The sequence below is a fragment of the Ranitomeya imitator genome, chromosome 8 (assembly GCF_032444005.1).
Source record: "Ranitomeya imitator isolate aRanImi1 chromosome 8, aRanImi1.pri, whole genome shotgun sequence".
Taxonomy (NCBI): domain Eukaryota; kingdom Metazoa; phylum Chordata; class Amphibia; order Anura; family Dendrobatidae; genus Ranitomeya; species Ranitomeya imitator.
In genome coordinates this window covers 184,211,841-184,225,851 of record NC_091289.1, presented here as the reverse complement: position 1 = coordinate 184,225,851, position 14,011 = coordinate 184,211,841, and the positions used below count along the sequence as shown (strand labels likewise).

At 42.2% G+C, this 14,011-nt stretch overlaps 1 protein-coding gene across 1 annotated transcript in view; it reads left to right on the top strand.

The window, feature by feature from the left end:
• Positions 1-14,011, top strand: part of C8B (complement C8 beta chain) — a 30,098-nt gene extending 16,087 nt beyond the window's left edge. The window contains exons 6-12 of the mRNA XM_069738097.1: positions 1,864-2,061; positions 5,811-6,051; positions 7,310-7,438; positions 10,659-10,822; positions 11,785-11,938; positions 12,957-13,025; positions 13,506-14,011. Coding sequence (XP_069594198.1) covers positions 1,864-2,061; positions 5,811-6,051; positions 7,310-7,438; positions 10,659-10,822; positions 11,785-11,938; positions 12,957-13,025; positions 13,506-13,657 — 1,107 coding nt within the window. The 3' untranslated portion in view covers positions 13,658-14,011. The remainder of the gene's footprint in view (positions 1-1,863; positions 2,062-5,810; positions 6,052-7,309; positions 7,439-10,658; positions 10,823-11,784; positions 11,939-12,956; positions 13,026-13,505) is intronic.

The following is a 14,011-nucleotide window of genomic DNA, read 5'->3' as shown; positions in this document are numbered from 1 at the left end:
CATCTTCTCTCATCCAGGTCCTCTCTCTGCATCTTCTCTCATCCAGGTCCTCTCTCTGCATCTTCTCTCATCCAGGTTCTCTCTGCATCTTCTCTCCTCCAGGTCCTCTCTCTGCATCTTCTCTCCTCCAGGTCCTCTCTTTGCATCATCTATCTTCCCTCTTCCACGTCTTCCTGCAGCCTTCTCTCTTCCATGTGCGATTTCTACATCTTCTCTCTTTCATGTCCGCTCTTCCATCTTTTCTATTCTCTTTTATGTCCTCTCTGGATCTTCTCTCTTCTGTGACCTGTCTCTGCATCCTTTCTATTCCATGTCCTGTTTCTGCTTTTTCTCCCTTCTCTTCTCTCTTTATCTTCTCTTTCTTCTCTTCTCTCTTTATCTTCTCTTTCTTCTCTTCTCTCTTTATCTTCTCTTTCTTCTCTTCTCCCTTCATCTTCTCTTTTCTCTTTATCTTCTTTCTTCTCTTCTCTCTTTATTTTCTCTTTCTTCTCTTCTCTCTTTATCTTCTTTCTTCTCTTCTCTCTTTATCTTCTCTTTCTTCTCTTCTCTCTTTATCTTCTTTCTTCTCTTCTCTCTTTATCTTCTTTCTTCTCTTCTCTCTTTATCTTCTTTCTTATCTTCTCTCTTTATCTTCTTTCTTATCTTCTCTCTTTATCTTCTCTTTCTTCTCTTCTCTCTTTATCTTCTTTCTTCTCTTCTCTCTTTATCTCCTCTTTCTTGTCCTCTCTCTGCATTTTATTTCTTCCCCTTCTGTCTTTTTTCTGCATCTTTTCTTTTCCATGTCATTGTTTCTGTTTCTTCTTTCTTCTCTATCTTCTCTCTTCTACGTCCTCCTATACGTCCTCTCTCTTTTCTTTCTCTGGATCTTCTCTAGGTTTTCCCCTTACACCTTCTCTCTTCTTTGCTTCATGTATTTTATCTGCTTCTTTTCTCTTCCATGTTTCCTTTTTGCGTTTTCTTTCTTCTCTCATTCATTTCCTCTCTCTCTCATGTCTCCTCCTTGCTTGTTTTCCTTCCTGTGTCCATTCTCTGTATCTTTCTTCCATGTCCTCTCCCGGCGTCTTCCCTCCTTCCTATCTCCTGACATTTCCTTTCTTTCCTCCTTCTTTCCATGTCTGCCATCTTCCTTCCTTGATCTATTCTTTCTGCTTCTGCTCTCATCTCTCTCCCATGTCTTTTCCCTTAGTCTTCTCTCTTCCTTCTTTATATCCGCTGTTTTATGCCTATGATGATTTTCCCATGTGTCCTTTCTCTTTCATGTCTTTTTTCGATGTCCGCTCTATTTCTTCCATTTTTTCTCTCTGCATCTTTTCTCTTTCAAGTCCTTTTTCTGTCATCTCTTTGTTGTAACTTTTTCCATTTTTGATCTCTCCTCCCTTACTATTCATCATTTAAAGCTCCTTCCTTTGATTTTGTCTCTCCACATTTCCTCTCTTTTTTTTCTGTCTATTGTGTTTCTTCCTCCATGTCCTCCCTCTGTTTCTTCTCTTTTCCATGCGTCCTCTCTACATCATCTCTTTTCTCTCATAATTGCAGATCCTTTTGGCCGTATCCCTTCTCTGTTCCTTCTCTTCCGTTGCTTTCCCCCATTTTTGCTCTCTAATGTCTATTTTCCCGTCATCTCTTCCTTTTTATCATTCTACCACCATAGTCACAGCCTTCTGTATCTGCTTGGATGTGTACGATGAGATAGAAGCACCAGTATAATAGCCATCGTCCTGGAAGCTAACACAGAAAATCCCTTGTCTATAAATCCATAGCACACAAATCTATAGTTTGCGGAAGTTTATCACAGTTTATGAAAGTTTGTGCGATCTGAACACCAAGAGCCGTTCCTGTACATTGTACATTTTTCTTTTTTAGGGTAAAGGAAAATATGAGTTTACCCTTTCTGAACATGATTCGTACTCCGATTATTCGAAGGAAGTGTCCAGATATCATTTTAAGCAAACCAGCTTCAGCTTCGGCATCAAGATACCGTCTGTGTTCGAAATTGGGTTCAGTAGCAATGATCTAAAGATCAAAAACTTTAGGTCAAGGACGATGAAATATTCTCACACGGTTGGTACAGACCAGTAGTCTTGTGCTTTATAGAACAGTCAGGTGATTTCTCACTCAAGTATCCAGTGCCAGTGATGGTAAGACGAGGCCACCATGTATGGTCTCCTCACATATAATTTAGGTTGTACATTCCCATATGACATTTCCATGCATATCTCTTTATATTTATATACATATATATAAAGCTTATAGAAAGGGCCATGCCTCCCATAACTACAGGTCCTTCTCAAAAAATTAGCATATAGTGTTAAATTTCATTATTTACCATAATGTAATGATTACAATTAAACTTTCATATATTATAGATTCATTATCCACCAACTGAAATTTGTCAGGTCTTTTATTGTTTTAATACTGATGATTTTGGCATACAACTCCTGATAACCCAAAAAACCTGTCTCAATAAATTAGCATATTTCACCCATCCAATCAAATAAAAGTGTTTTTTAATAACAAACAAAAAAACCAACAAATAATAATGTTCAGTTATGCACTCAATACTTGGTCGGGAATCCTTTGGCAGAAATGACTGCTTCAATGCGGCGTGGCATGGAGGCAATCAGCCTGTGACACTGCTGAGATGTTATGGAGGCCCAGGATGCTTCAATAGCGGCCTTAAGCTCATCCAGAGTGTTGGGTCTTGCGTCTCTCAACTTTCTCTTCACAATATCCCACAGATTCTCTATGGGGTTCAGGTCAGGAGAGTTGGCAGGCCAATTGAGCACAGTAATACCATGGTCAGTAAACCATTTACCAGTGGTTTTGGCACTGTGAGCAGGTGCCAGGTCGTGCTGAAAAATGAAATCTTCATCTCCATAAAGCATTTCAGCCGATGGAAGCATGAAGTGCTCCAAAATCTCCTGATAGCTAGCTGCATTGACCCTGCCCTTGATGAAACACAGTGGACCAACACCAGCAGCTGACATGGCACCCCACACCATCACTGACTGTGGGTACTTGACACTGGACTTCAGGCACTTTGGCATTTCCTTCTCCCCAGTCTTCCTCCAGACTCTGGCACCTTGATTTCCGAATGACATGCAAAATTTGCTTTCATCAGAAAAAAGTACTTGGGACCACTTAGCAACAGTCCAGTGCTGCTTCTCTGTAGCCCAGGTCAGGCGCCTCTGCCGCTGTTTATGGTTCAAAAGTGGCTTTACCTGGGGAATGCGGCACCTGTAGCCCATTTCCTGCACACGCCTGTGCACGGTGGCTCTGGATGTTTCCACACCAGACTCAGTCCACTGCTTCCTCAGGTTCCCCAAGGTCTGGAATCGGTCCTTCTCCACAATCTTCCTCAGGGTCCGGTCTCCTCTTCTCGTTGTACAGCGTTTTCTGCCACATTGTTTCCTTCCAACAGACTTACCATTGAGGTGCCTTGATACAGCACTCTGGGAACAGCCTATTTGTTGAGAAATTTCTTTCTGGGTCTTACCCTCTTGCTTGAGGGTGTCAATGATGGCCTTCTTGACATCTGTCAGGTCGCTAGTCTTACCCATGATGGGGGTTTTGAGTAATGAACCAGGCAGGGAGTTTATAAAAGCCTCAGGTATCTTTTGCATGTGTTTAGAGTTAATTAGTTGATTCAGAAGATTAGGGTAATAGGTCGTTTAGAGAACCTTTTCTTGATATGCTAATTTATTGAGACAGGTTTTTTGGGTTATCAGGAGTTGTATGCCAAAATCATCAGTATTAAAACAATAAAAGACCTGACAAATTTCAGTTGGTGGATAATGAATCTATAATATATGAAAGTTTAATTGTAATCATTACATTATGGTAAATAATGAAATTTAACACTATATGCTAATTTTTTTAGAAGGACCTGTATTTATACTCAACAGCAAAAGTATGCACACCCTAGAAGCAGTTCTTACACCTTCTAGAATGTCCATGATGAGTAGATCCCAAGCTTCAGTTGGGTTCCACATTCTTCCTCATGGGTCAATGAGCCTTCATGTCACACAGTTCTTGCCTTCTCCAGAAGAGATTAGAATAAGCAATGAGACATCTTTTCTTAGACTCATAATGATCCAACATTTCCACTGCTGCAGGTCATACATTGATGACATGTTTTCTAGGTGAAATCCAGCTTTGCTCTTGTTTGCTCAAAAAAGACAGTCATGAAATGTATTGAATGAAATATGTTGTATTTTCCTGGAAGTCGGTTAGATCCACTTCAAGGTCATTCTTAGATCCACTTCTAGTCCATTTTTATGTTTGCCTCTTCACTGTCTTCAGCTTTCTTAGATTCAGCTTTAGTTTTTTATGTAGATCCGCATCTAGTCAATTATTAGATCCACTTCTAGATAATTCTTGGATCCATCTACTTCTTTTCCATCCTTGTATCCATCTTTAGTCTATTCTTTGACCCAAATCTACAGTATGCCATTCTTACTGTAGATCCACCCCTGCTTCATTCAAAGATTTACTTCGGGCCCATTCTTACAGCCACATCTCCACTTTTAGATCCATCTATAGTCAATTTGTTGCTAAACATCAAATTCATACTTAGATCCACCTCTATAGTCAATGCTTACTTTGACTTCTAGTCAGTTCCTAGATCCACATCTAGTCCATTTTAGATCGATCTACCACTACCCCTTTTTTAGATCCATTTTAGACCATTGTAAGAACCGACTAGAGATGGTAGAGGTGGATTTAGGGATAGACTAGAGGTGGAGGTTACGGTTTATTCACACCTACTCCATTCATGGCTCCACCTCTAGTCTATCCCTAAATCCACCTCTAGTCAATACCTCGATGCACCCACCAGTAATCCATTCTTAAATCGACATCTAGTCCATTCATAAAGCCACTTCTACAACATTCTTAGATACTTTGGTAGTTTAGTCATATTTAAATCCGCTCCTACTCCATTCATAGATCCATCTCTAGTCCATCCTTACACCTACCTCTAGGCAATTCTTCAATCCTCTAACCTGTAGTCCATTCTTAGATCCACATTTAGTCACTTTGTAGATCCACATCTACTCCGTTGTTTCATCGAGCTGTTAGGTCCATATCTAGTCCACAGTTAGATCTTCCTCAAATCCATTTTAGATCTATCTGTATTCCATCCCATATCCATCTCTAGTCCATCCTACGATATACATCTTGTCCATAGTTAGATCTAACTGTACTCCATTCATGGATCCCCTTCTAATCCATTGTTACACCTACCTGTTGGCAACTCTTCAATCCTCCCACCCATAGTCCATTCTTAAATTCACATTTGGTCCATTTGCAGGTCCACATCTATTCCATTGTTTGATCCTTCTCTTAGGTCCATACCTAGTCCATTGCTAGATCTTCTTCAAGTCCATTTTAGATCTACCTTTAGTCCATTCCCAGATCCATCTCTAGTTCATCGTAAGATGTACATCTCGTCCATAGGTAGATCCACCTGTACTCCATTCATGGATCCACTTCTAGTCCATCCTTACACCTACCTCCAGGCAATTCTTCAATCTTCTCATCTGTGGTCCATTCTTAAATCCATATTTGGTCCATTTGTAGAGCAACATCTATTCCATTGTATGTTCCTTCTCTTAGGTCCATATCTAGTTCATTGCTAGATCCACTTTGAGTCCAATCTTAGTTCCGTCTTTAAGGCATTCTGTGATCTACATCTCATCTACATATAGATCCACCTCTAGTCCATTCGGAGATCAACTTCTATTCTTAGATCTACCTTTTATCCATTCCCAAATTATTTTTCCAATAATCTTTTGCTCCCAATATTTCAGAACAGTTTATTCATCCATGCACGATCCGACCTAGAAGTGGCCAAATACAAGCTCAAATCCCGGAGCCTGATGCTTCACTCTGAGTTTTTCCAGAGAGTAAAGCAATTACCAATGGAATACGTGTACAGTGAATACAGAGACCTGTTCCGGGATTACGGGACACATTTTGTTACAGAAGCCACTTTGGGGGGAGTCTATGAATATACTCTGATTCTTAATGAAGAATCGGTAAAAAAAGAAGGTGAGATATCTATAATATTTACCATATTCCACCACTATGTATCATCGTGGTCAAGATAAACATATGTGATGAGTGACGTGCAGGAGGAGCCATAGACCAGAGGGCACCAGGGTCCACAGGTCTCTTTGTAGCCCTAGGGGGTTACCGCAATCTGTGCTGTACGACTAAATAAGTGCACCCAAGTGCATTGTTATCTAGGGTAGCCCAAGAAAGTAACAACTTTTGGAGCAATTTGTACAAGAAATAAAACTTTATAAGACATTTTGGTTGTTGAAGAATTCAAGAAATGAAAAGTGAATTAGAAAGTTGCAAATCTTTTTGTCCAAAAAAAAAGTTTTTTACTTTTCAGCTAATTTTTGGATTCATATATATTTCTGCATAATAAATTATATATTATTTTTATTGTGAGGAAAGTATAGTAAAAACTGAATTTTGGGATAGTTTTTTTTAATTTCTTCATTTTTTTATACTGTCCAATTTTGACGTTTGATAATCTGATAAATTAATATTATGGTCATGTGTTGTGATGTTTATGCAATAAAATGTGCTTGATACTTTAAAAAAATGGCATTTTACAAATTCTATTTTTTGGTGCAGGGGATTTTTATATGAAATTGTTATTTCATTTATTTTTTTTTTTACATTTTATCAGTCGAGATTCGAATCCAGCAAATCTTGCAAATTTACCTGGGAAATTCGATTCACGTTGAAGTTATTGGATGTGAACTGAAAGTTTATTATTTTGGGTCTCTCCAGAGCCCAGAGTATAATAAAGATAGGACGAAAAAAATTATAGTTAATACTCTCCTGTCCCGACACCCCGCAGCCCATCGTCCAGTCCTCCGCGCGTCTTCTTTTCGCCTTCCACCATTGTACGCACCGTAGTCGGCCTGCTTTACTTTGCACCAGGGCGGAATGGACAATGGCTGGCGGGGACAGCTGGATACCAGTGTTACTTTTTCATTTAACCTTTTTGCTGACCCTCTACGTTTCAGCAAAATGGTGGTCAACTGTCCGACATTTTTCGGGATTCTCGGGGAGCAAATTTCTATAAAAACAATATTCTCGAGAATACAATTTTTTCTTAACATCAAAGAGAATTCAATTCCACTCAAATACATTTGCTAATTTCTAATACTTACATTTATTTGTTACATTATATGTCCCCCTGAGAGGTGGAAAAACATCTTGGGAGCCCCCAGTAGCCACAACGGGTAAATGCATTTTAGAAACCCTTTTTATTGACTTTTCCCAACAGGTTACACTTTAAATGATGTGAAGTCTTGCATGGATGCCGGGTTTAACCTTGGCGGAAATATCTGTGGAGTTTGGGTAGGTGTCGGCATCACTGCGTCCCAATGCGACAGTCTCCTTAAGGAAATTAAAGGTAAGAAACTGGAAGTTATCAGATACGTCATTATGGTGGAACATAGGTGTCACGGGGTAGTAATAGGAAAACAAGAGATGAGGAACCCGGGCCCCTGAACTGCCCCTCAGGCTAGGGGGAGCCCTGTCTTTCCTTAACTTGGGGGTACCCTGGATGGTAGGGAGGCCCGAGTCACCGACCTGTCCCTGTCTCCTGTTAAACCCTGAGCTAAAACCCCAACCTCCACCCCAGGGGGTGAACAGAGTAAACAGCACCACAAAGCAAATAGGCAGAATTAAATAATATGAGAGTGAGGGGAACACAACATCAAAAGGTGAATGCACAAACTACAACGGGACAAAGTAACAAAAACTCAGCACTTGCTAGATAGACCTGGAGTAGTGAGGAGCAGGTGTCTGGAGAGTGAGGAGTTTATTGTGCGACAGTTGCTTGGTTTGTACGCTTGGAAATTCCTCATCCTTACCTGCCTTATTTTCTTCCCCCGTCCTTCACACCCTGGTGATTACCTCTGTTATTTGTGAGTATATACGGTTAGGGCCAGAAATATTTGGACAGTGACACAATTTTCGCGAGTTGGGCTCTGCATGCCACCACATTGGATTTGAAATGAAACCTCTACAACAGAATTCAAGTGCAGATTGTAACGTTTAATTTGAAGGGTTGAACAAAAATATCTGATAGAAAATGTAGGAATTGTACACATTTCTTTACAAACACTCCACATTTTAGGAGGTCAAAAGTAATTGGACAAATAAACAAAACCCAAACAAAATATTTTTATTTTCAATATTTTGTTGCAAATCCTTTGGAGGCAATCACTGCCTTAAGTCTGGAACCCATGGACATCACCAAACGCTGGGTTTCCTCCTTCTTAATGCTTTGCCAGGCCTTTACAGCCGCAGCCTTCAGGTCTTGCTTGTTTGTGGGTCTTTCCGTCTTAAGTCTGGATTTGAGCAAGTGAAATGCATGCTCAATTGGGTTTAGATCTGGAGATTGACTTGGCCATTGCAGAATGCTCCACTTTTTGGCACTCATGAACTCCTGGGTAGCTTTGGCTGTATTTTTGGGGTCATTGTCCATCTGTACTATGAAGCGCCGTCCAATCAACTTTGCAGCATTTGGCTGAATCTGGGCTGAAAGTATATCCCGGTACACTTCAGAATTCATCCGGCTACTCTTGTCTGCTCTTATGTCATCAATAAACACAAGTGACCCAGTGCCATTGAAAGCCATGCATGCCCACGCCATCTCGTTGCCTCCACCATGTTTTACAGAGGATGTGGTGTGCCTTGGATCATGTGCCGTTCCCTTTCTTCTCCAAACTTTTTTCTTCCCATCATTCTGGTACAGGTTGATCTTTGTCTCATCTGTCCATAGAATACTTTTCCAGAACTGAGCTGGCTTCTTGAGGTGTTTTTCTGCAAATTTAACTCTGGCCTGTCTATTTTTGGTATTGATTAATGGTTTGCATCTAGATGTGAACCCTTTGTATTTACTGTCATGGAGTCTTCTCTTTACTGTTGACTTAGAGACAGATACACCTACTTCACTGAGAGTGTTCTGGACTTCAGTTGATGTTGTGAACGGGTTCTTCTTCACCAAATTAAGTATGCGGCGATCATCCACCACTGTTGTCATCCATGGACGCCCAGGCCTTTTTGAGTTCCCAAGCTCACCAGTCAATTCCTTTTTTCTCAGAATGTACCCAACTGTTGATTTTGCTACTCCAAGCATGTCTGCTATCTCTCTGATGGATTTTTTCTTTTTTTTCAGCCTCAGGATGTTCTGCTTCACCTCAATTGAGAGTTCCTTTGACCGCATGTTGTCTGCTCACAGCAACAGCTTCCAAATGCAAAACCACACACCTGGAATCCACCCCTGACCTTTTAACTACTTCATTGATTACAGGTTAACGAGGGAGACGCCTTCAGAGTTAATTGCAGCCCTTAGAGTCCATTGTCCAATTACTTTTGGTCCCTTGAAAAAGAGGACGCTATGCATTACAGAGCTATGATTCCTAAACCCTTTCTCCGATTTGGATGTGGAAACTATCATATTGCAGCTGGGAGTGTGCACTTTCAGCCCATATTATATATATAATTGTATTTCTGAACATGTTTTTGTAAACAGCTAAAATAACAAAACTTGTGTCACTGTCCAAATATTTCTGGCCCTAACTGTATTTGTGTGGGGGGAATTATCTTTACCCTTGTCTTTGCCCCCCTGTCTGTCAGGTTGTTGTACTGCGGTGCACAGTAGTGCCTCTCTTCCCCGGGTGGGGGAAGGGGACAGATGCAGGGCTGCAGCTAGGAGACAGGGCGAGGGTGGAGGCCCCGGCATCCTCGACATCTGAGGGATCCTGGGGAACAGGGCGAGCTAGGGCGCCCCCTAGTGCTAGGGCCAGGAAAGGTGCCACTGGTCCCAGTTTACTCGCCAGTCCAATCGTGACAACAAGGTTGCAGTCTCCTTCTGGTCCTACAGGTGTCGTAAAACTACAACTCCCAACATGTCCGGATAGGAGTGGTGTAACTAGAGTCTGATGGGCCTTGGTGCAAAATTTGGACCTGACCTCACCCCGCCCCGCATGTTGGTCAGGTGTAGGGGCCCTCATAGTGCTCTAAATCCTAAGAGGACATACGTGTTGCCCCCTTTCCCCGTTATCTGTTATCTAGTAATGTCCCCCATCCTGGGCCCCTTCCTGGTATATACGTCGCCCCATCCTGCTATACACGCCCCCCATCCTGGGCCCCTTCCTGGTTTATGTCCTCCGTCCTGGGATCATCCTGGTATATATATGTCCTCCATCCTGGACTCATCATAGTATATACAGTATGTCCCTCATCCTGGTATACAGTGGGTACGGAAAGTATTCAGACCCCTTTACATTTTTCACTATTTTTTTCATTGCAGAAATTTGGTAAATTCAATAAAGTTCATTTTTTTCTCATTAATGTGCACTCTGCACCCCATCTTGACTAAAAACAACTGTGTGATCTGATTGGTCGGTAGCGTGTGCTGCGGTGCTGGGACCCGGCGGGTCTCTGCACCACAGTGCATTTCAGCTGAATGTGCCCCCTCCTGCACTGGCCCAGGACATCCTCTGTCACCGCGATCGATACGCCCCTGATAGCATCAGACTGGAGCGTCACAGGCCACAGATCAGATGGAGGAAGGATGGAGGACGGAGGCATCGTCTCATGATTATCACCGTATGTTGCAGATGCAGGATCAAACCGTAAAGTAGTGGAAGACTTTGTCGCTCTGGTAAGAGGAGGGGCGAGCGAACATGTGACCGCGCTCGCGTACAGAGACCTGCCGACTCCGGAGCTAATGCAAGAATGGGGGGACGCTGTCCAATATAATCCGGAGATTATCAAAATAAAGGTAGCGCGATTCTAAAACACTGAAACAGCGGTATTTTATCATTAACACTTGTATACAATCTGTCAAGATTAGGGATGAGTGGACCCGTGACTGTTCGGGCTCGCTGGGTTCATCCAAACTTTTGTGCAATGTTCCGTTCAGGTATCAGAACTGTACCCGAACCCCATAAAAATCAATGGTGACCCGAACTTTGGTGCTGGAGAACCTCTCTCCCTTGTCTATTGTCTTAATTTAATAGCTTAGAGTTGTCCGTCCTTATTTTTGACTTCCATTTTTCACCATTTGCCTTCTATAGCCTCTGTGTGTGGCACTGTGTATTCCTGGCTGCAGAATGAGTTACCTGGGAATCTGTCAGTGAGCGACATCTGATGGGTGTCTGACAAGAGTTTGTAACTCTGTATCTGTCTTTTTCTAAGCTGCTTTAGAGCCACAGACGGCCTCAAAGAGCCTGTAAAAGAAAAACGGTGCAACAACATTTTTAATGGAATCTAATCTCAAAGTAGTTTTTTTAGCCCAAAATTCATGCAATTAGGTAAAGAGAGATGTGCCCAAAGGGTCTGCTTATTAAGTTTCCCTAATTATTACCAATTATTATTATTAGGATGTGATATCGTGGGGGCTGGCTTTATAAATCTAATATGTGGTCCGTGCCCCCCGTAGTCAGACCTGGTCCTACATTCACTCAACTCTTTGATTGCTACAATGTATCAGCACAACCCTATAGCCTCATGGCTTCTGGCTGCACTGATACATTGTAACAAACAGCTCTCCCTCTGAATGTAAATACATTATTTCCGTTCACCAAATACAAAAAATCCTGAAAAATTGCAAGAAAATATAAACCATATTACAAAGTTGCATTTTCCAGTGCAGGATTTGGGCTTTTCTCCCTAAGCCTGGCCCTGTGATGTCTATGTAGCCAGTGTTGGCGGTTTTATCTCGTCTTCCCTTGTATTTTATAGGCCAGCCCTTTGTACGAGCTCGTCACAGTGACCGATTTCCCCGGAGCCAACACCTTACAAGGGAACATGATTCGCGCCTTGGAAGAATTTGAGAGGGAGACGAGTTCCTGCCGATGCGCGCCTTGTCGCAACAATGGTGTTCCGGTGTTCATCGGTAAGAATATTAGGACGACGAGCTTTTATTGGGAAATTATTATCTTATGTGATCTGCTTCTAGGCTGTGTGCACCTTCGTTATGAAAAAAATCATATTATTAGATGTGTCTTTAAAGGGAACCTGTCAGACTATTTATATGCACATGTAGATTTTTTTCAAAGACAAGTCCAGCAATATCTTTAGTCCAAAAACTCCGTTACTGAGAAATCAGAGTTTGAACTGATATGCCTATGAGGCTGAAGGACTATGGAAGATCTGAAGCCTCTGTCGCTCCAGCTCTATTCCAAGCCCGGCTCCTCCACCTCCTGCGTGATTGACCGCTTCTATACTATGGGATTTCAGGAAAAGGAGCTGTCCAGAAAAGTAGGAGAAAGTGACACTGGGCAGGGAATAGAGCTGGAGCAGCAGAGGCTTCAGATCTACCATAGTCCTTCAGACTCAATTCAAATGCTCATTGCTCAGGAACAGAGCAACGCACCGGCCATGTACAGGTATTGCTTGATTTGTCTTTGAAAGATCTAGGTGTGCATATATATTGTTTATTGCTCACAGATTCGATGTAAGTGCCTAGAGTAGACGAAGGCGCTTTACACTGTCGGCTGATTTCAGTTTTGCAGTTTCGCTTGCATACCTGCTTACGGAGCTGCAGGCTCGGGGCTCAGTGGATGTTCCCTGCTGCAGAGTGCAGCAATAAAGGCTTCTCAGCGCCATTTACCCTGTCTTTGGCGCTCGGGAGGAGTGCAGTAATACATGACCGCAGAATCATTAGGCACCAGACATGCCAGATAATGGGAGTCAAAAAAATCGCAACATTTCTTACAAGCGTTAGTTTTTGCAAAACTTTGCAACTTAATGCCGACACTTTTTTTTAAACTTTATGGGTTCACATCGGTCTGCACAGGGGCTGCGTACACAAAACGATATAAAGTTTTATTTTAGAAGCATTCTGAAAAATGAAGAATAAGGACATAAACCTTGTTTCGGACTGATGATTTTACCATTTTTGGTCTTTACAGAAAGTCGCTGTGAATGTGTTTGTCCATCAGGGTTCAAAGGCTCCGCTTGTGAAATCAGCTCGAGGCCAGGTACATAGCGGCGTCACTCCAGTCATTCTCTCTGTTTGCCTTTTATCATTCTTAACGGGAAAGGTCACACCCCATTCGGTGAAGAAATCCATGGCTTTAGAGCTTCTGGTGTGGGGGTGCGGTTTTGTCATTTATTTCGATTTTTTCCTAACAAATAGACAATCCCTGCATGTGTTGTGACTGTCGAACAGCCGACATGCAGCTGCGGGGAATTGAACATATTTTTCGAGCACGCTGGAGACACTTGGTTATCACCAGAGCATGCTCAGATAACACTTTCTCCCAACATGTTCACTCATCTCTAGTTTTATCTAATGGGGGGCTTTACACATTGACCCCCTATCGTTCTGATTTTGCACCATTTTGACCTTATCTCACCCCATTTCTGGGAGCTCTTCATGTGATGAGCACAATCCATATACTGTAGCTACTTATTGCACTATATTTCTATTTCTTGAGTTTGTACTTTTATTTTTTCAGCTCCAAAAATCGATGGACAGTGGAGCTGCTGGTCGGGCTGGACATCGTGTTCTGGAAGAGTCCAGACGAGGCAGCGACAGTGCAATAACCCCTTGCCACAAAACGGAGGCGGATCGTGTGACAGAGCCGCCAGCGACACGAGGAGCTGTTAACCGGCTGTTGTCCAGCCACTTGACATCACTATTGATCATGTGAACCTTGCTGAAGCTTGTAGTCCCCATGTAAATTTGGAAAATAAATTACTTTGCCTAAAAATTAGACTGTAGTATTAGAGTTAATAGATGGCGAGGAGGAGGGGGGAGATGCGGCTGCAGCGGCTCTCCGTGTCCGTCAGGCTGCGTGCTGCGAGAGGGGAGCAGGAGCTTCACACATTGCAAGATTTGCCACGAACAGGAACATCAGAGCTTTATATGGAACTGGCTTCATGCATCCGATCTGAGATTGTTGCGTTATCTTGATTTTTGTGGAAAATGTAAGAGAAATTCAATAAAATATTGCACTTTGGA